Below are 26,421 nucleotides of genomic sequence, written 5' to 3' on the forward strand. Positions count from 1 at the left end.
CAGGAGAACCAAGCACTCAGAGGCCAAAAGGGAGCCACCAGGATGACTTTTGCCGGCTGAGGTGCAGGTGACGTAAGCGCTGGCAAAACTCCCCTTAGCTAGGCTTCTATTTGGTTCTTGACCATGTGCTGCATCTGGGGTAGTAATAACGGCGTTTCTTGCGCAATAACCTTATTAGTGCAGCTGACACAATTAGGCTCATTATAGTCAGCCGCAAGACTGACTTTGCACATGGCACATTCTTTGCTCTTAACCTTTTTAGGATAAGGGTCCTAGGAAATCTAAAAAGAAAAAAAGTAACCATACCAAGGGTCAGGAAAAAAAATATTCACAAGCCAAACGCATACACTCACCACCTCGCCCCGCGGTACCGTAAATGGGACCTTGGTAGAAGATTCTGAGCGAGCCCTCCTGGACCCCGTATCCTCACTGGAGACACTCATCTTCTGGGCAAACACCCCCTCCTGGAAGCTGAATCACCGACGCTGGCTGTTCAGTTCACTTAATGGAGGCAGAACTGCAGCCAAAGGAACTCCTTTTAAATCTGCCGCTCTGAGCCAGCATCTGACGTCATCAGTAAGCGCCAACTCCCTCCTCCTCCCCAGCCCCATGTGATCTTGGTCCCGATTCCAACATGGCCGCAGCTATCGGCGCTCCCAGCGCAACCACGCCGTTGCATCGGACCCGTCCTTCACACCACAGCGATACAGCTGAAGCGGTAAGCTTTCCAACTAACCTGCCGGGGCCCCTCCCGCACTAGGAGCGGGCCGAGGCAGTGGCGAGGAGTGGGCGGAGGGAGCAGGAGGCAAATAAAAGGACCTTCAGCTGGGGGTGAACAAACCGGCTCCACACCGGGAGCCATACGGGGGGGACCTAGCTACCATGAACTACAGGGATTTCTAACTACCACGGTCCGGCAGCCAGACGCTACACACAGCCCACCACCAGGCTATGAGATTACTCCAGGCTTCCTAGGGACAGGAAACCACTGATGAAGGGGAAGGAAGTGCTTCCTTTTGTGCTCTAGGTTTCCTGTCCCTGGGGGAGGAGTCCATCTCTCTGGTAGTGCTGTCGTGACGGGGAAAAGGAAGTTTGCAATTTACACTGTGGAGACATCCTTGAAAGTACTTCATAGAGTATCTATGGTACCCTCTCGAATACTTATTGGGTCTTAAACCTCTAAGAATTAATAACGCGGTGTATAAGCTTTGACAATATATATTGATGGCTACACAGAAACATGCAGTTCCAGATTGTAGTTCCCCCTCCCTATCAGCAGTTATCCATAAATCAACCGAATACTACTACTATAATCAGAAACAATGTGACGTTTCCTGATTCTAGAGAACACTTCGCTAAAATATGGAATCCATGGATGGACTGTGCTACTTCCCCTAACCTGATGTACTTTTAGTCTATATGAACATGTGAGAAGGAGGTCTGAAGACTCGGCTTTATATCTCTCCATTTCCTGTTTTGAATAGTGAGTGGTTTAACATAACACCGAGATAGCGGGCTTGCTGCTTAAGTGTGAGGATAGTGCCATCAGGTTTAAGTCGGTTATTCGATGACTAAAACACAACTAGTTCGGTTTTTAAATGATTCAGTTTCAGACAGAGATGACAGGACGTTAGAGACAGCAGACAGACTGTCCCTTGTGTTCAGTAGTACAGCATGGGTGATATCACAGAAATAAGTATATAGTGGGGTATCAACTGCATAGAAATGGTACAGGAAACCAAATCTGCCTGTCTAATAGGAGCTGTGTAGATGGAAAAGAGGAGATGACCAAGGACTGAACCCTGAGGAACCCCAACAGCAAGAGGGAAAGGAGGGGAGGTTGAGTCAGCGGATGATACACTGAACGCTGTCCTTAAGGACGATACAGTGGAGCATGGTGAGGAGGAGAAGGTGAGCTACAGTGTTGACTAGGGATGAGCGAATCGACTTTGGATGTTTCATCCGAAGTCGATTCGCATAAAACTTTGTTTCAATACTGTACGGAGCAAGCGCTCAGTACAGTATTAGAATGTATTGGCTCAGATGAGTAGAAGTTATTACTTCGCAAGCTCTCGCGAGACTTTGCATAAATACCGTCAAATTTCCCGACCTCGGGTTCGGTTCCAAGGTACATTCTAATATTCTAATACTGTATAGAGCGTTGCTCCGTACAGTATTGAAAGGGAGTTTTATGAGAATCGACTTTGGATCTTTCATCCGAAGTCGATGCGCTCTTCCCTAGTGTTGAATGCCACATATAGATGATAATTAGTAAAGAGTAGTCACTGTTGCATTTAGCCGTCAGGTTATTGGTCACTTTGGTAAAGGTAGTTTCTGTAGAATGTAGGGTGGGAAAACCAATGGATCGCATGGAGATAGCGGATGAGGAAAGGGTACACCAGACGCTCCAGGAGTTTAGAGATAGAGATAAAGGGGAGATTAGAGACAGGTCTGTGTTAAGCTGCGTAGGACATTTCAAAAGAAGTGTAAAAAAATAATAATACATTTTTAGCTTATGATAGACCGTTTGGAGGGAGAGGGAGAAGATTTTAGTTAGTAGTGCATGTAGTAGGACAGGAAAAAGAGGAGCCTGTAGAATTCTTCTGTGACTAGGTTGAATGTATAGAGTAAGCTAGAGGAGATGTGGGGTGGGAAAGGGACCAATTACACTTAGAGGCTGGGAGCCGATAAGCCCAAAACCTGGAAGCGTTTCACACATTCATCTGCTGATCAGCGGCACATTTAGGTGAGCAGACTGTCGGGAACAAGCATTTGCAGGAACGTTTGTTCCCGATAATCTGCCCAAATATTGGGAAGTGTAAATCCGCCTTTAAGGTGGATTTAGACCGCCAGATTCTCAGGCAGATCATCAATGACTGTTCCTGTGAACGCTCGTTCCAGACAATTTGCCCATCTAAATGTGCTGCAGATCACACGATGAACTAGTGAAAAGCTTGTTTATCAGGTGATCCCGCTGTTCGTGCAGGCACAATCAATCATAGTTTCTGGACAGTTCTGCTGGCCAGAAACAATGATTCTGTACGGGGACGAGGGATTGCAATAGCAGGTACACACCCCAACTGGTTGCCAACCCTCGATACCCTTACTGCAGACTGCTAGCAATTCATTCATAACTTAAAAGGGGTTGTCCGGGTTCAGAGCTGAACCCGGACATACCCTTATTTTCACCCAGACAGCCCCCCTGAGGCTAGCATCGGAGCATCTCATGCTTCGATGCGCTCTCCCTTGCCCTGCCCTAGATCGCACAGGGCACCGGTTCTTTTTTTTCAATAACAAACTGCCAGGTGGAAACTTCCGCCCGGCAGTGTGTTCGGTGACGTTTTACTGGCTAGGGCAGCGCTAAATCCTGCCCATCAGTTCCGGTGATGTCACCAGGGTTCCTAGCAGCCCCATGGAGAGCCCCGGTACATCACCGGAACTCCAAAAAATGTGCGATTTAGCGCAGGGCAAAGGAGAGCATTGGAGCATGAACTGGCTCTCCGACTATGGATACACTAAAACATTATTTTTTTTTGTTTGTTTCAAAAATACTTATTTTGTAAGTGTTTACGTGTTAAAAATAAAAATTGTAGACATTAGGCATTGTCGCGTCCATAAGAACCTTCTGTATACAAATATCACATAACCTAAACACACAGGTGAACACCGCATTTTTTTTTTAAAATAAAATGTAAATAAAAAAAGTTTTAAAAAAGCAATTTTTTTGTCACCTTACATCAGAAAAAGTTTAATACCAAGCGATCAAAAAAAAAAATAAAAAAAAAATTTGGTATTGTTGCGTCAGTAACAACCTGCTCTATAAAAATAGCACATGATCTAACCTGTCAGATGAACATTGTAAATAACAAAAAAATCAAAACTGTGCCAAACAGCAATTTTTTGTTACCTTGCCTGACAAAAAGTGTAACAGAGCAACCAAAAATCATATGCAACCTAAAATAGTACCAACAAAACTGCCAACTTATCCCGTAGTTTCCAAAATGGGGGGGGGGGTTTGTTTTTATATTTGTAATTTTTTTACTTTCTTTAAATGTGACATGGCAACAAAATTATCCCAGTGAAATCTGCCTACCAAAAACCATAAGGCGCTCCTTTCCTTCTGCACCCAGCCGTGTGCCCGTACAGCAGTTTACAACCACATATGGGATGTTTCTGTAAACTACAGAAACAGGGCAATACATGGAGTTTTGCTTGGCTGTTAACCCTTGCTTTGTTACTTGAAAAAAAAATGGATTAAAGTGGATAATCTGCCCAAAAAAGTGAAATTCTGAAATGTCATCTACATTTTCCTTAAATTCTTGTGGAACACCTAAAGGGTTAAAAAAGTTTGTAAAATCAGTTTTGAATACCTTGAGGGGTGTAGTTTGTAAAATGGGGTCATTTTTTGGTGGTTTCTATTATGTAAGCCTCACAAAGTGGACTTCAGACCTGGAATGGTCCTTAAAAAGTGGGTTTTGGAAATTTTCTGAAAAATTTCAAGATTTGCTTTTGAACTTCTAAGCCTTCTAATGTCACAAAGATAATAAAATGTCATTTTCAAAATGATCCAAACATGAAGTAGACATATGGGGAATGTAAAGTAATAACTATTTTTGGAGGGATTACTATCTATTATAAAAGTAGAGAAATTGAAGTTTGCGGTTTTCTCAAATTTGTTAATTCTGATATCTTAATAAATAAAAATGAAATATTTTGACTCAATGTTACCAGTGTCATGAAGTACAATATGTGACGAAAAAACAATCTCATAATGGCTTAGATAAGTAAAAGTGTTCCAAAGTTATTACCACATAAAGTAACACGCCAGATTTGCAAAAATCGGCCTGGGATTTAAAGTGAAAAATGGCTTGGTAGAGAAGGGGTTAAAACAGGCATGTCTGGAATGGACCTCTTTAATAGAGGGGTCTCTTCTGCCCTTTGTTGACTTCTCTCAAGTCCACAGAGCAAAGTTGACAAGTTACCAACAAATCATGTGTAAGAAACCAGCAAATATCGGCTTATTCTGTGTCCTCTATGGGCCAGTGTAAAAAAAAAAAAAAAAAAAAAAAAAAAAAAAAAAGAAAGAAATTTTTATGTACACCAGGGTAGTTGCATAAAGAAATTCTAAAGTGTTCGTAATAAAGGCTTGACATCTACTCAACTAATTCCCCCTTTGATTTGACTTAATTCTGCTTAATGTGCTTTTGTATCTTTACCTTCCATTCAGTCCTTGGCATTCATGTAGCTTATCTTGCCGGATGATTGGTTTTACCATGCCATGTTCTGTTGTGCCTGGCATCCTATCACTATCCACTTTAGTGGTCATCTACAATGAAGCAATTATATAGTGAATAACATTGGAGTTGATAACTTTAGCATATATCACTTCAAAAGAACACCATAATCAGTCTCTTCCACTATACTTTATTACTTTACTATATATGAGTGGAGCATTTCCTTGCTGATGCGTTCAATTGCACGGCGCAAGGTCAGTTTGTTTACTGCTGGTGATGTACTAGGCTTCTCCTCGATATGCTAGTGCTGTCTATAGCACTGCCCCAAGCTGTTTTATAGGCAGGTACTATGCAAAGTAGTAGAGGACACCCATTTGTGTTTGTGAAGTCTCCGCCTAGCACAGTGATGGGGAACCTTTTAGAGACCGAGTGCCCAAACTGCAACCCAAAACCCACTTATTTATCGCAAAGTGCCGACATGGCAATTTACCCTGAATACCACAATCCAATATAGTATATCTTCAATGTACTTTATCATTTATCTACAATAGCCTGCCTACATTCAGTGTGCTGCCTGTGCTGTTCATAGTGCGCCCTGCACTGATGAATGGCAGGAAAAGTCTAAGGCATATTGGTACACCATAGACTTTTTTCAGGGTTCGGGTGCCCACAGAGAGGGCTCTGAGTGCCACCTCTGGCACCCGTGCCATAGGTTCGCCATCACTGGCCTAGCATAATGAAATAAGGCCCGGTAGGTCACCGGCAGTAAACAGACCAACAGACCGCACAAGACAAGGAAATGCTCCGATGCTCCACTCATATATATAGTAGAAGAATAAAGAAGAGCTTTAAACCCATTAAAGAGGACCTGTCACAACAAAATGCAGGAAGCAGGTCATAGAGCTTAAAGGGAACCTGTCCCCGGGATTTTGTGTATAGAGCAGAGTACATGAATTGCTAGATCACCACTAGCACATCCGCAATACTCAGTCCCCATAGCTGTGTGCTTTTATTCTGTAATAAAAACGATTTGATACATATGCAAATTAACCTGAGATGAGTCCTGTCCCTGACTCATCTCACATACAGGACTCATCGCAGGTTAATTTGCATATGCATCAAATAGTTTTTTTTTTACACCATAAAAGCACACAGAGCTATGGGGACTGGGTATTGCAGATGTGCTAGTGGCCATCTAGCAGCCCATGTCCTCAGCTCTATGCACAAAATCCTGGTGACAGGTTCCCTTTAAGAAGCTGCGCAGATTGATACATAGGTATTTTGGAAAAGTCAAAGTGGGGGAGGGGGGGATGAAACAGCAGTCACATAGTAAAGCCGCATTTAGACGCTTCAAAGAGCAGCAGATTTTCGGGAAGGAGGTGCTCATTTTGGGGGGGATTTTGCAAAGGCGTTTGATACTGTCCCACATGGACAACTAATGGGTAAATTGAGGTCTATTGGTTTAGAAAATATAAATTGGATAGAAAATTGGCTTCATGATGGTATCCAAAGGCCTCTTTCACACGGGTGAGAACCGGATGCGTTCAGGGTGCATTCGAGTATGCACGCAATTTCAGTCAGTTTAGGAAGTAATTGCGTTCCGTTGCTCATTTTTTTTCTGCACGAGTGCAATGCGTTTTGCATGCGCATGAGACAAAAACTGAAAGTGGTACCCAGACCCAAACCCAGACTTCTTCACTGAAGTTCGGGTTTGTCTGCTGTAGATTTTATTATTTTCCATTATAGCTTGGTTCTTCTTGAAGGACCTATCTTCACTCAGCAGGACCTGTGCTGATGTCAAATGGCGACATCAGCAAAGGTACCTTTACAGGACATTCAAGAAGAACAAAGAAGAGGATCCCGGCTGTGCGATCAAGTGGATGAGGTGACTAATTTTTTTATTTTTTAACCCTCAATTTACTTTATTATTTTCCATTATAACCATGTTATAATGGAAAATAATAAAGTAAATGGGGCCCCGGGTCGCTCATCCCTCATCTCCTTAGCAACCATGCGTGAAAAAAAAAAAAAAAAAAAAAAAAATCGCGCCGCATCTGCACTTGCTTGAGGATACAATGCGATTTTCACGCAGCCCCATTAATTTCTTTGGGGCCTTATTGCATAAAAAAAAACACTGAATATTGAACATGCTGCGATTTTGACAACGCACAAGTGATGCGCGAAAAACATTGCTCATGTCCACAGCCCCATTGAAATGAATGGGTCAGGATTCAGTGCGGGTGCAATGCATTCACCTCAAGAATTGCACCCTTGTGGAATACTCGGCCGTATTAAAGGGACCAAAGAGTTTTGGGTCAATGATTCCTACTCTGAATGGTCCCCAGTTATAAGTGGTGTACCCCAAGGTTCGGTGCTGGGTCCACTATTATTTAACTTATTTATTAATGACAGAGTATGGTATTAATAGTGCTTTTTCTATTTTTGCAGATGACACCAAACTATGTAATAGGGTCCAGTCTATGGACGTTGTTAAGTTACAAGCAGACTTGGACAAACTTATTGTTTGGGCCCTTCACTTTGCAAATAAGGTTCAATATAACTAAATGTAAAGTTATGCACTTAGGGGATAATAATTTGCATGCAGCATATGTTCTAGGGGGAGTGAAACTGGGAGAGTTGTTGAGAAGGATTTGGGTGTATTAGTAGATCATAGACAAAACAAATGGCATGCAATGCCAGTCAGCTGCCTCTAAGGCCAACAGAAGAGGTATGGACTTGTGGGACAGATGTAATATTGCCACTATACTAGCCTCAACTGGAAAACGCAGTTCAGTTCTGGGCACCAGTCCACACAAAGGATGCCCTGGAGTTAGAAAAAAGTACAGAGGACAGCAACTAAACTCAAAGAGCCTGGAAGATCTTAGTTATGAGGAAAGATCAAATTAACTGAATTTGTTTAGCCTTATAAAAAAAAAAAAAAAAGTCTAAGGGGGGGGGGGGGGGGGGTGAACACGATTGACCAGTACAAATATTAAGGGAAGCAATTCGGTGTTAAACCCCCTCAAAAAAAGGGGCCACTCCCTGACAAGAAAAAAAGATTCAGTCATAAGAGGGGACCGGCATTGTTTACACTAAGATTTGTGAATCTCTGAAATATCCTCACAGCAAATACAGTAGATGGCGTCAAAAAAGGTTTAGATTAGTTTTTAATTCAAAATAACATTGAAGCCTATGACAATGCATAGAAATCTTGTTTTGGCCCAACCACTTTTTAAAAGGAAAATGGACATTGATCCAGGGATCAATATAGCAGGATTACAGGTTGGGCTTGATGGACTTTTATCTTTTGCCAACCTTAACAACTACGTAACTATATGTTTTTCAAAATCGGCCAAGAAAGATTGAAATTGGTTGCTCTAAAGTAACAGTAGTTTCATGTAATTCTTCAAACTGGGTCGTGTAAGAACATGATGAGTGAACTGGTATCATGCCTGCACATACAAAGAACATAGAAAAAAAGGATAATCTGCTCCATATCTCAGAGTAGGGCTCACATATAAAATTTAACAATAGTCTTGCTCATGTACGGTATTTATTCAAGCCGGGGATCCTATTTATTCAAAGCCCAGAGATTGAAGATAAATGACCCTCTAAGCAACAATCCCTCACACTGAATGAGACAAGAATGGTGCAAGGATACTGGTAAGCGGACGTAAACAACTCTTAGGGTTATAATTCCATCATAGTGCCGAAGCGCTGCCCCTGTGTGAAAGGGGACACGCACTGCTATCACCCATTCATACTTCTTATTGGCTCAGAATATTAGGTCACATGGTAGGCTCCTGATGAGGCATTAGTAAGATGTAGAAACGCATTAAGCCTTAGGGTACTTTCACACTAGCGTTATTCTTTTCCAGTATCGCATTCCGTCCTAGGGGCTCAATAACAGAAAAAAACGCTTCAGTTTTATTCAAATGCATTCTGAATCGAGAGCAATCCGTTCAGTGTGCATCAGGATGTCTTCAGCTCAGTCACTCTTAAGGTATTTGGCCGGAGAAAATACTGCAGCATGCTGTGGTATTTTCTCCAGCTACAACTCCAGAACATTCGCCGGAATGCCGGCATTATTTTCCATTGAAATGATTTAACGCATTAATGAACCGGCACCAAGTGTACCAGCAAAACTGATCTGGTTTCCAGTCTGTGCATGCGCAGACCTTTAAAAATGTAATATATATATATATATATATATATATATATATATATATATATATATATATATATATATATATATATATATATATATATATATATATATATATATATATATATATATATATATATATCTCTATCTCTATCTCTATAATAAATAAGTCAGTTTTTCCGGATGACACCAGAGAGACGGATCCAGTATTGCAATGCATTTGTGAGACTGATCCGCATCCAGATCAGTCTACAAATGCAATCAGTTTGCGCCTGGATTTCCTGATCCGGCAGGTAGTTCCGTTGCAGGATCCTCACAACGCAAGTGTGAAAGTACCCTTAGATAATAGCAGATGTGTAGCCTTTCAGAGTAGGAAGGGCAACTTGTTATATTACGTAGTAACATTTAATTGCAGGACTGTTGTGGCTATTTACCAGCTGTGTGAATTGCAGCAAGAGTGGTGAATCGGCTAGTGTTCTTACTATTATTAAGAAATAAGTAGCCACAACTTACACATGGCAGTCTGCACTGAAACAGTTCTTACCTTGGTAGTGGTCTGGGACTTAAGTTTTAAATTATAACCCTAAGAGTTGATCATGTCAGCTTACCAGTATCATTGCACCATTTTTAGGCTACTTTCACACTCGCGTTTTGGCTTTCCGTTTGCGAGAGATGTTCAGGGCTCTCACAAGCGGTCCAAAACAGATCAGTTTTGCCCTAATGCATTCAGAATGGCTCCGCTCAGAATGCATCAGTTTACCTATGATCAGTCTCCATTCCGCTCTGGAGGCGGACACCAAAACACTGCCTGCAGCGTCTTGCTGTCCGCTTGACGAAACTGAGCCAAACAGATCTGTCCTAGCACACAATGTAAGTCAATGGGGAAGGATCAGTTTTCACTGGCACAATATAAAACTGATCTGTCCTCCATTGATTTTTAATGAAGTTCATGACAGATCCGTCTTGGCTATGTTACAGATAATACAAACTGATCCGTTCAGGACGGATACATGCGGTTGTATTATTGTAACAGATCCCTTTTTTGCAGATCCATGACGGATCCGCCCAAAACCCGAGTGTGAAAGTAGCCTTAGCTCATTTAGTCTGAGGGATTGTTAGAGGGTCATTCATCTTCAACTTCTGGGATTTGAATAAATAGGATCCTCGGCTTAACACGTTAAGGACCTATGACGAGTATACTTGTCATGGAGCACTGCTACTTAGCGCTCCATGGAGAGTATACTCGTCATGGCATTAAACTGTCACCATGTCTGCAGACACGGTGACATCGCTGAGTGCCTGGCTGTTACACACAGCCATGCACCCAGGGTCAATGCCGAGGGGAGTCCTGTGACGCCCCCGTATTGGAGATCGCTGCAAACCACAGGTCAATTCAGACCTGCAGTTTACAGCGCTTTCTGCAGTTTCTGATCCCCGCGGTTACCTTATTTGATTGCAGTAATGGTCCACTTAATCCCTCTTCTTCCATTCCAAACGTCGTTTCATGAGCTCTAGAGGTCAATAGCAGAAAGGCACCATTATAATTACTTTAACACTATAATTATGTACAATATTCAAATAAAACCTAATGAAGATTTTTTTTAAAGGATTCTGTACTTTAATATGATACACATATCAACGTTCTATGTATCAGTTGTAATACCAAAGTCCCTACATTTTCATTAAGACAGCAGTGGGTTAAATAACATGGCAACTTCATAGCACCAGTCGATACCAACTTTAATTCATTTAAAGGGTCATAGTTTTCAGAAAACTTTTGATATGTCCGAGACAAATATTTTGTTCTGCAAGTGTGTACATTGCATGCGCTCTCTCCTCAATGCAGGAGACCACACTGCAAGCACGACCACACCACAGATTTGATATAGAGTCTGTAGCTTCCTCTTCTGCAGCAAGTAGAGAGAACTCTATATGCCAGCAATTGTCTCTTAATTCTAGGGATCGGGTGGGGTCCCAGCACTCGTGTCTTTAACTTATGTCTCTAACATATAAAATTTCAGAAAAAATAAAAATCTGTGTCCCGGAGCGCTTTTATTAAAAAAGTTACTGGGGAAGAGAGGTTCTTGCCACTAATTTGATAAGCATGTAACTTCGGAGCAGCCTAGCTATCAAACTTTAGTTTACTGCACAAAGTTTAATTTGAGCAGTATTGCAGGTAGTATACACTCCAGTACGGTACTTTGTGCAGATGACCATCTTGCTTCTGTATCCCTCCAATAAAACACAACAGGAACTGTTTGGTGAACTCTAGTAGTGCTACACTAATTCCTCTGGTATTCAAAACTCCCAGAGGAAAATGGGAGTTTAAATTCATGTTCTATCAACTTTTATGCTTGTTCAGCTGAATGTATGTTGTAAGCCTACTTTAAAGAGGACATGTCACCATAACATTCAGTGCAATCTCAAGGCACCATGTCAGAGCAGGAGGAGCTGAGCAGATTGGTATATATTTTTGTAGGAAAAGATTCAGTAAAACTAGTAATACATTTATATCTGCATTTCTTCACTTCCTGAACAAGTATCAGTACAGGAGGGATGGGTTATCAGTAAATAATAGCTATCGCTTATACACACCATGCTATAAAATCACTGATGACACATTCTCCCTAGACAGTGGTTTAGGAACGGAAAAAAGCAAAGATAAAAAAGTATAAATTGCAGGTTAACGATTTTTCCCCCCACAAAACTATATATCAATCAGCTCAGCACCTCCTGCCCTATAGCATGGTGATTGTACTGCATTTTGTGGTGACCGTTCCTTTTTAACCCATTGACTACCAGCGCAGAGCGTTGTGTAAACATAGCGCCCTCTCGCACGTGCAGTGGGCGTCATGGCTGGCAGATCACTGCTGTTACAAACAGCAGAGATCTGCAGCTAGTTACCGTGACCGGCAATAATGACGATCGCGGTAATTAAATGCTCCAGGAGCGCCGCAGCCTTCTCTCGGTATCCCCTCAGGCCCAGTGACGTCACGACTAGTATCACTGGTGTGGGCGGTGCTAAGCTCTGTTCACATGAATGAGTCGTGACGTCACTGGGCCAGCGGTAAACAGAGAGAAGGCTGCAGGGCTACTGCCAGCGCCACTGCCTTCTCAAACAGGTGGTCATCGGGGGTCCCTTGTGTAAATCCCCACCGATCAGATGCTGATGATCTATCCATAGGATAGATCATCAGTTTAAAAGAACTGCAGAACCCCTTTCATTTATTAATAAATAAGCTAGTGAGAACAACAGAGGAGCGACACAATGCAGATTTATTTAATGAATATCCAGGATACTTTGTTAACACATGTATTTAACATATCAGACATAATATCAGGAATGGTGTTGTCACAGTGTAGGGGATGGAAGGAACACCAGAATGACAACAGAAGGAAAATGAACAGGAACTAGGCCTCAAGGATAGGGAAAGGAAAACCACCACCTAGGAAAACCCTACACCATGCCCTGACTCCTGTCAGTATGAATAGACCCTGAAGGTGGGAATATTCATACACCAGAAACCTAGGCCCTAGTAACCCTGAAAATCCCTAGGATAGTGACAGGGCCTGAGACTACTGGTTCCTTCCCAGATGAACGAACCAGCATCTCCCTGGGGCCTATTAAACACTGAGCAAATGGGAGCAACAAAACAACAAGAGAAGTACACTTATCTTCAATAGAAAATGGATGAGCAGGAACTCAGATTAGGACCACACACCAGCTCTTCCAACTACAGGCAGAGAATATCAACCGCATGGTATGAAGTGTGAGGCCAAACTAAGTAAAGGAGCAGAAATGACCATAAGCTACACCTGAGACAAGAGGTGTGGTCATTACCAACAACACTGCAACAAGTGAAAACAGAAAAACTGTCAGATAACCGGGCAGCCAGTCTCTCAGATCTTTTTAACCTCTGTCACTGGAGGAACCGTGACAGTACAACCCCCCCCCCCCCCCTTCCCCTTCTACGGGTGATCTCTGGACACCCAGAACCGACCTTATCCGGATGGGCCCTGTGAAAATGCTAGTCTCCTTGTGAAAGTTTAACGTCGGCCACTGGAACCCACATTCTCTCCTCTGGACCATAACCCTTCCAGTGAACAAGGTACTGAAGGGATCTCCACTATCCTGGAGATCTGAAATTAAAGATTACCCGTCCACTATGACAGGAGCAGGAGGCAAGGAGGACGGTTCAGCAGGTTTGACATATCTCTTCAGCAATGATTTGTGGAAAACAATATGAATTTTTAAAGCCTGCGGAAGTTCAAGATGAAAGGCTACCGGGTTAATAATGGCAAAGATCTTATATGGAGCAATAAACCTTGGACCCAACTTCCAAGAAGGTACCTTCAACTTAATGTTTGTGGACGGCCACACAGAATCACCCACTTTCAGGTCCGGATCACTCATACGTCTCTTGTCAGACATCCGTTTATACTTGTTGCCCATTTCTTATTTCATTTTGAATTTTTCGCCAAATAGATGACAAAGAGGAATATCTTTCCTTTTCAGGTATACTAGAAGTCTCAGTACCAGAAAATGTGCCAAACTGCAGATGGAACCCATATGCCCCAAAAAACAGCGACTTATCAGCGGACTCCTGCCTACAGTTATTTATGGCAAAATACAAAAAAAAATGAAGACCACTCCTCCTGATTCTCTGAGACAAAACATCTCAAATAAGTCTCCAGATTCTGGTTAGTGCGTTTAGTCTGTCCCTTCGACTGAGGATGAAAGGCTGAAGAGAAGGACAATTTTACTCCTAGGCGAGTACAGAATACCTTCCAGATTCTGTAAACATACTGAGGGGGGCCCCCCCCCCCATCAGACACCACACTTGTGCGAGAGTTTTAGTATTAGGTAGACGTGATAATGCTATAAAAGTGCGACATCTTGCTGAAGCGATCCACAACCACCAGAATCACTGTTATTCCTGAGGAGTTTATCACAGATTTACCAAAGTCCATGGACAAGCGAGTCCAAGGTCAGGACGGACGACAGAAGTAGAGATCCTGAACGCAGAGTATGTGTCACCTTAGCACGTGCACAAGTATCACAAGCCGACACATAGCCCTCAACACACTTATGAAAATGCGGCCACCAGAATCTATGAGAAATGAGATTGACTGTGGATCTGCTCCCAGGGTGTCCTTTAAGAACTGTAGAGTGATGTTCATCCAAGACCTTGTGTCGTAATTTGGAAGGAACAAACAACTTGCCCGGAGGACAGGACTCCGGTGCATCTCCCTGGGCCTCCCACACCACTGCCTCAAGGTCGGGATAAAGGACAGATATTACCATCCCTTCAGCAAATATCGGACCCCCCAGGAAAGCTATGCGACAGAGTCAGCTTTGACATGCTTAACCCCAGGGCAAAATTAAACAACCATCTGGCCTGCTTCGACGTTTAGCAGACTCCAGGGTAAGCCAGATTTTTGTGATTAGTAATTACCATAGTAGGATGAATCGCTACTTCCAACCAATGACACCATTCTTCAAAAGCCAACTTAATGGCCAGCAACTCTCAATTACCCACGTCTTAATTCTTTTAAGCAGTTGAGAGCCTCTTAGAGAAGAAAGCACATGGGTGCCATTTACTAGATGAAGGGCCCTGCGACAACACTGCTCCTACCCCTAACTCAGATGCGTCAACTTCCACAATGAATGGCTGACACACATCCGGTTGCACCAGTATAGGAGCAGAAGCAAAATATTCCTTCACAGCTGAAAAGGGCTTGTTATGCCTCAATAGACCAAACAGACATCCAAACCTTTCCTAGTCATGTCCGTTAAAGGTTTAACCACAGTCAAGAAGTTCAAAATGAATTTAAGGTAGTAGTTGGTGAACACCAAAAACCGCATAAGCGCTTTCAAATTTTCAGGTCGATCTCAGTCCAACACAGCACGGACCTTATCTGGATACATACGAAAACCTGAAGATGAGTGTAAGTAACCCAGGAATTGCACTTCCTGAACTGCAAATACACACTTTTCCAACTTGGCATACAATTTATTCTCTTAGGATCTGTAACACTGATCCTGATTAGTCTCCATGTCAGGAGAATAAATTAGAATATCATCCAGATACACCACCACAAACCAGATGAAAGAGGTCACTGATGAAGTGTTGAAAAACCGCAGGGGCATTGGTTAACCCAAAAGGCATGACCATATTCTCAAAATGACCTTCAGGGGTATTAAAAGCAGTCTTCCATTCGTCCCCTTCCTTGATCCATACCAGATGATATGCCCCCTTAAATCCAATTTAGAGAACACCTTGGCAGCGACAATCTGATTGAACAAATCCAGGATCAAAGGAAGGTGATAAGGATCAGAGACAGTAATGCGATTAAGTTCACGGAAGTCCAAACATGGCCTAAGAGTTTTTCTTATAGAACCCTGCGGCCACTAGGGATTTGGATGGTCTAATATTACCTTCAGCCAAACTCTCTGTTATATATTCTTGCAGGGCTGCTCTTTCTGGCCTCACACCTGAAGGAATCCTTCCCATTTAAATGGAGTACAGATTATATTACACATCTGGGGGGGGGGGGGGGGGGGAGTAAAACTCTCAAAGCCCTAAATGGGCTTTCCGGTTGAATTATCAGGCTTTTCTGTGGGGGGGGGGGTGTTGAGAGATCTGGGCAAATGGTCTGCTCTACCTATTTCTTGGTTTGGCAGGACAAATGCTGTGAAGATGGATATCCTCCCTAGGTTTCTGTATATAGCACAGGTACTGCAGATCTGGGTGCCAAAGGTCTTCATCACCCTCAGAAAGCTGATTGTTTCTTTGGGGAGGAGTGAGCCCTTGAGTAGGTTACAATATATTATGGAGGAGCAGGGTGGATAAAAATCAATAAAAAGAAGGAGCTTCAGACACCAGAGCCTATACCGGGCGAACGGAGCGGCGCCCAGACATACTAGTAAGTGCTGGGGGACCCCTGGACGCCGCTCTGCCCACTGATATAATTCATTTTTTTAAAAATAGTGAAAAGGTCCTCTTTAAATCGGATTTTTTGTATTTAAATCAGATATTTTATTTTTTTTTATTTTTTTTATTTTATGAAATAAAGATTACTTCTTTAATTATATAGAATAAGGCTGTATGTGTTTAATTTTTGGTTAAATTCCATTAATCCATTCACAATGTCATGCTCTTCCACAGGTTTTTGTAAGATTACTGGGTAGTTTCTCTGCCTACAAGATATTATCACAGATGCTTGGTTTAATTTTGGAGTTCTCAAAACTGAATTTATAACATGAAAAGAGTTGAGAAAAAGATCTTAATCCTAACTTCTACAAACCTATAAATACAGAATCAACCCCTTCAGTGCTAAGTTTAAAGTTCAGTGAATAGAATATAAACAATATTTTTCTGATTGTTTGGAGTGGAATAGATCTGCACAAGAAGAAAGTGAAACTAAGTGTAAGGAGGAAAAGGCAAGGAGTACTACAAAATGAAAGTGAAACTAAGTGTAAGGAGGAAAAGGCAAGCAGACAAGGAGTACTACAAAATGTTGTCAATATCCAGTATCAGGGTCAAAACTTAAGTGCTGAGGAAGAAGAGTTAGCTATGACATGGGTATCCAGCAATCATCCATCTGTAATGCCAACTATAATGAACCCAGACAACTCCTTTAATACACACAACCTTGCAAACTGTTAGATGTGAGGAGTTGATACATACTGTACCACACAGGTTTATACTCAGTGCTGCATCGTTCGGTAAACTTCATTAAATCCTATACTACAAATGAAGGAAATAACATTTCTAATACACTTTAGATGTTACTTTATCTAGCGAAATGGGCACCTGAAGATCATGTGCCTAATTTCTATTGTGCTTTAGAATTCGTATTCTCATAAACCACTATAATACCCAAACCCACTAGCTCATGCAGCTTGGCCTGCACACAGGTGGCTTGAACGCTTTGTAAAACAATTAACTTTACCTTTTGTATCACCCCCATTCCATCATAGATTGTAAGCTCCTGGAAGCAGGGCTCTCACTCCTAATGTTCTAGTTGTTTATTACCCAGTAGTGCTGAGGAATATTGTGGCGCTATATAAAGATCATCATCATTACAAATGCCCTTGCAGCTGCACTGAGCACTGTACAGGCATGTGCCTACATTGCTCTCCTAAAGCCTGGCATGGGTGGGTTATAGGCTTTAGAAGAGCAAGCACATGCAGAACAGTGATGCGCTATGAAGCTCCTGCTGTGGTTTATTCATCAAGACATGTGCGACGTTTGTACTCCCAACAGTATTTCAAACGTCCCACATTTCTTGGGGAATAAACCTAAACTATTAATAAAGGAAGACAGAGTGCTGCAGTATTTCTTTTTAGATTGACTACAAAGGGACCCGCAGGCTAGGGCCTACCAATGCAGGCACTGCCACCTCATGGACTAAACTATTTTAAATGATTTCTAAATGGTTAGTGCCACTACTTCTGTGGATATGGGATTTATTTACGCTTTCCTGCTAAGCCGAGCCCCCTTGTCAGAGGAGGTAAAATAAGAGTCTAACAGTTAATCTTGGAGCAAGGCATATACACAAATTGACTAAATTCTGGTGCATTTTCAAAACTAAATTTGTATCGATATGTGTAAAAAAAATAATATATATATATATATATATATATATATATATATATATATATATATATATATATATATATATATATATATATATATATATATATATATAAAAAGAAATAGAGTCCTGCAGGAACCCCAACAGGACATGGATGGGAATAAAAAAAAATAAAAAATACAGAATCCAGATTGTGAAAGGGAAAAAGCTTGATCTGTCAACAACTTACCCAGACTTATTTCTTTGTCCTCTAGCAATTTGTCCAGTATCTGAAGGTCTTTTATCCACTGACTGATCATAACTGGGATCCACAAATTTAAACACATGTGATGACCCAAACTGCACTTTCATTCCGCTGTGTAACATTGTGGTTTCAGAGATGCGCTGACCATCAACATATATATCCGAATCAACACTTCTTGGAGTAACAGTCACTACGCCATCCATATTTGTAAGGTCACAGTGATGGGGCTGTATGCCTGGTGCAAACAACTATCATAAAAGACAAAATTAACAGAATGACTAAAGATGGCAAACTCAATGCAAATTAGCATACAAACTCAATACATCAGACTCAAATGTTTACAAGTAAGAAGTCACAAAAACAATTCAAAAGTTACAGGGAGTCTGTCAGCAGTTTGTTGAATCCAATTGGTAGGAGCTGGCACAAACAGTATAAACCAGTTTTGTGGAGCTTTTATTATCTGGAGTGGACTGAATAAATGGGATCATTTATCAAACTGGTGTAAGTTAGAACTGGCTTAGTCACCGATAGCAACCAATCAGATCCCACCTTTCATTTTTGACAGCTCCTTTGGAAAATTAAAGGTGGATTCTGATTGGTTGCTAGGGGCAACTAAACCAATTCTACTTTACACCAGTTTGAAAAATGACCCAATAATGTGTCATTATTTCAGATTCGGCTACTGCAAGTGCACTTCACTGTTAAGTGCTTTCCGCATTGAGTTACTTCACCGTCTTAGTGGTCTCCTGGCTGGATGATATAGCCGTCACTGAGAATTGGGGAGGGGCAGAGAGCACTTCACAGTGTAGCTCCACTTCCAGTTAGGGTTGGGCAATATCAAAAATATTCCCACGATAACTAAAATTTATCACGATAAATGCCCATTTAAAGGGGAATAAATCGCCGCTCAAAACATGTACTCGTGTTTCCTTGTTGCCCCGATGAAGTAATATCTCTTAGTTGCCCACCAAGAATGGGGTCACAGTTCCCCTCAAATCTGATGGAGCGGCCGTGTCCCCTGCTGCTCTATTCCTTCTCTATGGGAGTGCTGGAGATAGCAGCAATCAGCCATCTTCACCGCTCCCACAGAAAATGGGACATCCTAGCGGAAAACCCTGATAAGTGGGTTCTTCAAAGTGTGCCCATCATAGGTGCACATTGTCAGGAAGGGCACCTTGGTATCAAAGATGCCTTTCAGTAAAATAAAACATTGGGGGTCATTTACTAAACACTGGAACTTCCATATGGGTCTTAGTCCCTACACACTACAGCAATATTACCACAGCCCCCAGAGCGCAGTGACTGTTATCCAGCGCCTGTCTCCTGACTCTGGGAATTTACAGCCACTAGATGCAATTTCCTTAGTGACCTAAAGGACTTCCACCCCCGTGACTAGGGTTGTCACAATACCAAAATTTTGATTCAATGTCTGTCCCATAAAAAAGTAATAAAAAAGTAATATGATACTTGATACAACGCAAAAGAAAAATGTAATGCCCCCAAAAAGTGTGCATTCCAAAATTTATTGAACGTGCGGCCCAAAATAGAATAATCCAATGCAATTTTTTAGGGGCGAAGGAAACTTAACACAAAATCTGTTACGGCGTTCACCACATAAGAGATATTTTTCAATACTTTAATTTGGACTTCTTCAGACATGGTGATACCCAATTTGTTTCTTTTATTGTTTATTTTTTTTAATGTACCGTATTTTTCGCCCTATAAGACGCACCTAGGTTTTTGAGGAGGAAAACAAGAAAAAAATATGTTTAACCAAAAAGGTGTGCTTTTGGTGGGTTTTGAACTAATGGTGGTCTGTGCATGACACTTATGGGATCTGTGGATGGCACTGTTATGGGGGGGGAGGGGGGATCTGTGGATGGCACTGCTATATATGTGGACCCTTATTCAAGACTTAACATACCGTAAAAGCAAACCCCTTGCCCTCTACATTATTTCCAGACAGGTCTCAAGTATTCCCAGTATCTCATAGTTTAGACATTGCAGTTCAACAATTTTATTGGCCAGGCTTCTGGCATTAGTATTCACACAATCAAGAGGTTTTAGTATTTTTTTTTTTTAACACAAACCTTTCGCTATGAACTGTTCTAGTCCCTCCTCTAGTGTCATAACTATCCCCCCCCCCCCCCCCCCCAAGTCCCCACTTTAAACACTCCAACCTTCTAGCCATCTTCTCCCCAAAAACGGATGCACCTTCCCCACTGAGGTGCATCCCACCCCTACGATAGGCCCTGTAGCAGACAGAAGTGGGCCCACTTCTCCTGGAACCCAAATGCCTCCCTCCTACACCGGTTCTTGAGCCACTTGTTTACCTCCTAAATTTCTTGCTGTCTTTCTGGTATGGCACGTGGTACAAGTAGCATTTCAGAAAATACTACCTTTGAGGTTCTTGCCCTGAGCTTGCAACCCAAGTCCCTGAAATAAGTTAATTAATCTAAAGTCAGTGACACACAAACACTTGGGATCAAACTTCATATGCTTGCAAACTCCAAATCAGATTGCTGACTTTTTCCCCTCTGGATTCAAAAAGGTCCACAAAAAATAATTGTATGTGGAAAATATTGTGATTTTAGTGATCACTTGAAAACACTTACACTTTCTAATACTAATAAAAAATAAAAAAAAATAGATTACCTGTACTGAATTCTCATCCAGCTTCTCAGTTCCAACTTCGGTAACGCTCAGCTGAAGTCGATAAAGTTTTGGCTTATCTCTGGAGTCTGACCCATCTCAATTTTCAAAAGGAACATAAATTAATTAAAAACAAATTAAATACAGATTGGGCAAGTACATTATATAGATCAATAAAATTCAGTTCCAGATTTTATTTTTCTGACCAGTAAGAGTAAGCTTCAACTGGTTGCTGCAGTCACAAAGTGACATAGGATAATATTTCAGTGGGCAGTAATTACAATAAGAAGAAACACTAGGCAAAGACCATGAAACTAGCTAAACACAAGTTCAATAAAATGGAACAGAAGGGTAGAATTTTTTGTCAGGGTACTTTCACACTTGCGTTGCTGGATTCCGGCAGGCAGTTCGGTCACTAGCAATGTGTAATGCAAACGGATACCATTTGTAGACGGACCCGGATCATTGCATTATCTCCAGTTGTCATCCGGAAAAACAGATCCTGTATTTATCTTTCTCACATTTTTAAAAGGTCTACACATGCGCTGACCACAAAACTGGATCAGCTTTGTCCAGAACACTGCATTTCAATGTAAAATAATACTCTGGAATTTTGGACGGAGAAAATACTGCAGCATGCTGCCCCCCCCCCCCCCCCCCCCCGCCCCACAAAAGCACTTAGATGGGGAACATCATCTATGAGGCGAGTTGAGACTCTCCTCAAAAGGCGCTCTGCTTAGACTGCAGTTCAGTCTCCTGCCTTGACAAGCCCTGTAAACATCCATCTTTGGGGACTACTGTCAATTGCAGCTTGTGACAAAAGCGGTTACAAAACAGCAATGTACAAAATAGCAATGCACAATACTACCAAGTAATAGATGTATGCAGGAGATGCTTTTTATTTTTTTGTAATGTATAGGGGCAGTGATACTGACCATTTTTGTAATATACTTTAATTACTTAAAAGGGACTGTCATCAGATTTGAGCCCTATAAGCTAAACATATGGCCATGTCGGTGCTAATAACATGAATCCTAAACTGCCCTTAATAAACCTGCTTGTGGCTCTATTAGCCAAAAAAAATGGTTTTTATAAGCTGTCACTCACCTACCTAAGGTGCCCAAGGGGTTTTGCGTTAATCCAGGATGCCCGCCTGCACCCCTCGCCGTCTGGTGCCCTGCGCCGCCTTCCTCACCTCAGCGCCGCCTGCACCCCTCGCCGTCTGGTGCCCTGCGCCTCCTTCCTCACCTCAGCGCCGCCTCCTCAATCCACCCGTCCCTCTGCCAGATCCTGCGCCTGCGCACTGCCAGGAGTCCGCGGCGCATCAGGCTGAGCCTAGTGCGCAAGCGCAGGCGCAGGATCTGGCAGAGGGACGGGTGGATTGAGGAGGCGGCGCTGAGGTGAGGAAGGAGGCGCAGGGCACCAGATGGCGAGGGGTGCAGGTAGGGCTGAAACGATTATTCGAATAACTCGATTAAATCGAGTCAAAAAATTCATCGATGCAGTTTCCCTGCATCGATGAATCGTTCAGATCACGTGATCACGGAGCGGGAGTGAAATAAGCGTCTCACTCACCGCTTCCGTGTCCTCCGGAGCCAGAGAGGCAGGACTGAGCGGCCGGCACAGCTGAGGGAGGAGGAGGAGGGAGTCTCTCCCTCCCCACTGTGCGCGGCTGCCGCTGAAGACCAAGGGGGAGGGGAGGGACTGTGGCCACTGCACCACCAATGAATGTGCCGGCCATATCCCACAGGGTCCCCCTCCTCCCCCCCCCATCATTGGTGGCAGTGTCAGTTCCGATCGGAGCCCCAGCAGTGTAATGCTGGGGCTCCGATCGGTTACCATGGGAGCCAGGACGCTGCTTAAGTCCTGGCTGCCATGGTATGTTAGTAGTGAGCAGAGAGCAGCGCATTATACTCACGTGCGCTGTGGCCGGCGGTCGCTCCTTCTCATAGGTCTGTGCGGCGCATTGCTAATGCTGTAAGCATTAGCAATCCGCCGCACAGACAGAAGGAGCGACCGGCGGCCACAGCGCACGTGAGTATAATGCGCTGCTCTCTGCTCACTACTAACATACCATGGCAGCCAGGGCTTCAGTAGCGTGACTCCTGGCTGCCATGGTAACCGATCGGAGCCCCAGCATTACACTGCTGGGGCTCCGATCGGAACTGACACTGCCACCAATGATGGGGGGGGAGGGAAAGGGGGACCCTGTGGCCACTGCCACCAATGATTAATACTGGGGAGGGGGGGTTGCGTTACCAGAGGGGGCATATCAGAGGCTGGGGGGAGAGGCAGATCAGAGGCTGGGGGGAGGGGGGGGAGGCAGATCAGAGGCTGGGGAGAGGGGGGGGAGGCAGATCAGAGGCTGGGGGGAGGGGGGGGAGGCAGATCAGAGGCTGGGGGGAGGGGGGGGAGGCAGATCAGAGGCTGGGGGGAGGGGGGGGAGGCAGATCAGAGGCTGGGGGGAGGGGGGGGAGGCAGATCAGAGGCTGGGGGGAGGGGGGGGAGGCAGATCAGAGGCTGGGGGGAGGGGGGGGAGGCAGATCAGAGGCTGGGGGGAGGGGGGAGGCAGATCAGAGGCTGGGGGGAGGGGGGGAGGCAGATCAGAGGCTGGGGGGAGGGGGGGAGGCAGATCAGAGGCTGGGGGGAGGCAGATCAGAGGCTGGGGGGAGGGGGGGAGGCAGATCAGAGGCTGGGGGGAGGCAGATCAGAGGCTGGGGGGAGGGGGGGGCAGATCAGAGGCTGGGGGGAGGCAGATCAGAGGCTGGGGGGAGGGGGGGAGGCAGATCAGAGGCTGGGGGCAAGCAGATCAGAGGCTGGGGGGAGGCAGATGGAGAGTGGTTAATGGAGGCTGCAAGCACCACCTTGGCATGTATAAAGTTATTGGTTTAGAGAGGGGTTAATGAAGGCACCTCCAAGGTGCTTTCATTAACCTCTTCAGACCAATAACTTTATACATGCCTAATGCCAAGGTGCTTCCATTAACCCCTCCAAACCCAATGGGCATGTATAAAGTTATTGGTTTGGAGGGGTTAATGGAAGCACCTTGGCATTAGGCATGTATAAAGTTATTAACCCCTTCAAACCAATAACTTTATACATACCTAATTACGTACGTTATTTTAAGTAGCTTTTTCTTATTAGATTACTCGATGAATCGAGAAATATAATCGATAGAATACTCGATTACAAAAATATTCGTTTACTGCAGCCCTAGGTGCAGGCGGGCATCCTGGATAAAAACCTGTTTTTGGGGCTAATAGAGCCACAAGCAGGTTTAATAAGGACAGTTTAGGATTCATGTTATTAGCACCGACATGGCCATATGTTTAGCTTATAGGGCACAAATCTGATGACAGAATCCCTTTAAACCGTACATTTAGATTACAAAAATAGCTCTAAAGTGGCCCCTTTTGAGCCTTAGCAAAGCTCCTCTGTCTTGTTTACATAACACAGTCAGTATTCAGCAAGTCTCCTAAGTTATCTGAACAGAAGACAGGAGCATTGCTAAGGTTTAAAATGGGCCACTTTAGAGCTATTTTTGTAATAGAAATGTACGATTTAAAGGGATTCTGTAACCTCGCTTTAGAGATTACGGCAATCTAACTGAGCAAGGAGGAGATTCGGAGGACGCAGGCGGTGCTGGACTCCTTCACAGGGCGTGTAATTTACATATCTATAACATCTTTTTAAACACAATAAAAGGACACAAGTAATTAAAGTATATTACAAAAATGGTCAGTATCACTGCCCCTACACATTACACATATTAAAAGAGAATGACAGACAGTTACACTTCAACCAATTCCAGATCAGCCATTTACCCTCTTCCTAACCAAGCCTAATTTTGCAGATCTGACATGTGTCAAGCCCGCCCATCTCCTCTAGAACGCCATCCTCCATCTCAGCCAGCGGACGAATTCTCGCGCCTGCACCGTGTGCGTCTGTATTCGGCGCAGGCGCAGGCGCAGTGACTGTCTGAACGCTCCCTGCGCTGGCATCTCCACTGCGCCATCTGTTCCTCAGAGCACTCTGACGTAATCGGCGCAGGCGCAGTGGAGATGTCTGTGCAGGGAGTGGTCAGACATTCACTGCGCCTGCGCCGAATACAGACACGCACCGCGCAGGCGCGAGAATTCATCCGCTGGCTGAGATGGAGGATGGCATTTTAGAGGAGATGGGCGGGCTTGACGGACGAGCCGGGCGGCATACAGTGTGAGTAGACCAAGCCTCTAGGTGCTGAAAAGACGCCCCCATAGCACCTAGAGGCTCATTAGCATATCAATAAAAGTTCGTTTTTTATGGAAACGACTGCACAAAAAGCTATTATAATAGCATTGTTTGGTAGAGCAGACACTAGCGGATCGCTAGTGTCAGAGCTAATTAGGTCAAAATCAGGTGGTAGAAACCCTTTAACCAATCCATTGAGATTTTTTTCACAACAATTACATACATTTTGAAAACATTCACTTTTTTCTAATTTGAATCTCTCTGCTTCTAAGACAGTGTTACCTAATAAAAGAATTTATTAAATAATATTCCCCATATGTCTACTTTATGTTGGCATCAGTTTGGTAACGCCAATTTATTTTTTAGGACGTTAGAATGTTTAGAATCAATTTGGAGGTCAATATGTGGTCGTAAACTGCTGAATGGGCACCTGGCAGCACTCAGAAGGCAAGGCGTGCCATATTGTTTTTGGAGAGAAATCTAGCTGGAATGGTCTTTGGGTGACATGCATTGCATTTGAAGAGACCCTGAGGTACAGTACCCCTACAGTGCAAGACGCCAAAAAGTGACCACATTTTAGAAATGACACCACCCAAGGAATTTTTAAGGGGTGTAGTGGGCACTTTAACCCAACTGGCATTTCACAGAATTTATAACACTTGATTGTGAAAATGAAAAATTCTGTTTGGGGATAAGCCAGGGCTCAGAAGGGAAGGAGCGGCATTTGGATTTTCTAACATTGAATTTGCAGAAATTGTTTTTAAGAGCCATAAAAAATTTTGTTGACTTTTCTGTGTGGGGACTTTATTTTGCAGGGACTTTATTTTGCAGGACAAGCTATAGGTTTTATTGGTGCCATTTGGGGGTACATTTGGTTTTCTTATCGCTTTGCATTATTTTGGGAGGCGAGGAGGGAAAAAATATAAATGGTCTTTTTATGAGGTTCACTATGTGGCATATGCAGGTTGATACGATAATAGCGATAAATTTATATAGTTTTCATGTTTTCCTATTTTTTCATAATAAAATCTTATTAAAAATCTGTTATCGCCATATACTAACATTTATTTTAAAAAAAACTTATTTATTTTTCTGCCAACATAGATTTCTAAGGGCTTGCTTTTTACAGGACATACTGTACTTTTTTTAGTACCATTTTAGGGTACATGACTGATGATTTTTAAGATGCGAGGTGACAAAAAGCTGTTTTGGATTTTTTTTTTTTTTTTTTTTTTTTTTTTTTTTTTACAGAGCTCACTTAACGGAATAGATTATATTTTTAGAGAGCGGAAACC

At 43.1% G+C, this 26,421-nt stretch overlaps 1 protein-coding gene across 12 annotated transcripts in view; it reads right to left on the reverse strand.

Moving 5' to 3' along the window:
* The window catches only part of AFDN (afadin, adherens junction formation factor), a 296,787-nt gene that overhangs the window by 181,188 nt on the left and 89,178 nt on the right, over positions 1–26,421 (reverse strand). For 11 of the 12 annotated variants that reach the window (XM_044289638.1, XM_044289640.1, XM_044289644.1 and 8 more), the window contains exons 9-12: positions 20,900–20,994; positions 18,230–18,492; positions 10,844–10,910; positions 5,217–5,326 (exon numbers count right to left, since the gene is read on the reverse strand). In XM_044289638.1, the coding sequence (XP_044145573.1) occupies positions 5,217–5,326; positions 10,844–10,910; positions 18,230–18,492; positions 20,900–20,994 (535 nt within the window). The remainder of the gene's footprint in view (positions 1–5,216; positions 5,327–10,843; positions 10,911–18,229; positions 18,493–20,899; positions 20,995–26,421) is intronic. The other variant, XM_044289639.1, reaches the window with a different exon arrangement.

The sequence above is a fragment of the Bufo gargarizans genome, chromosome 4 (assembly GCF_014858855.1).
Source record: "Bufo gargarizans isolate SCDJY-AF-19 chromosome 4, ASM1485885v1, whole genome shotgun sequence".
In the NCBI taxonomy this organism is placed as follows: Eukaryota; Metazoa; Chordata; class Amphibia; order Anura; family Bufonidae; genus Bufo; species Bufo gargarizans.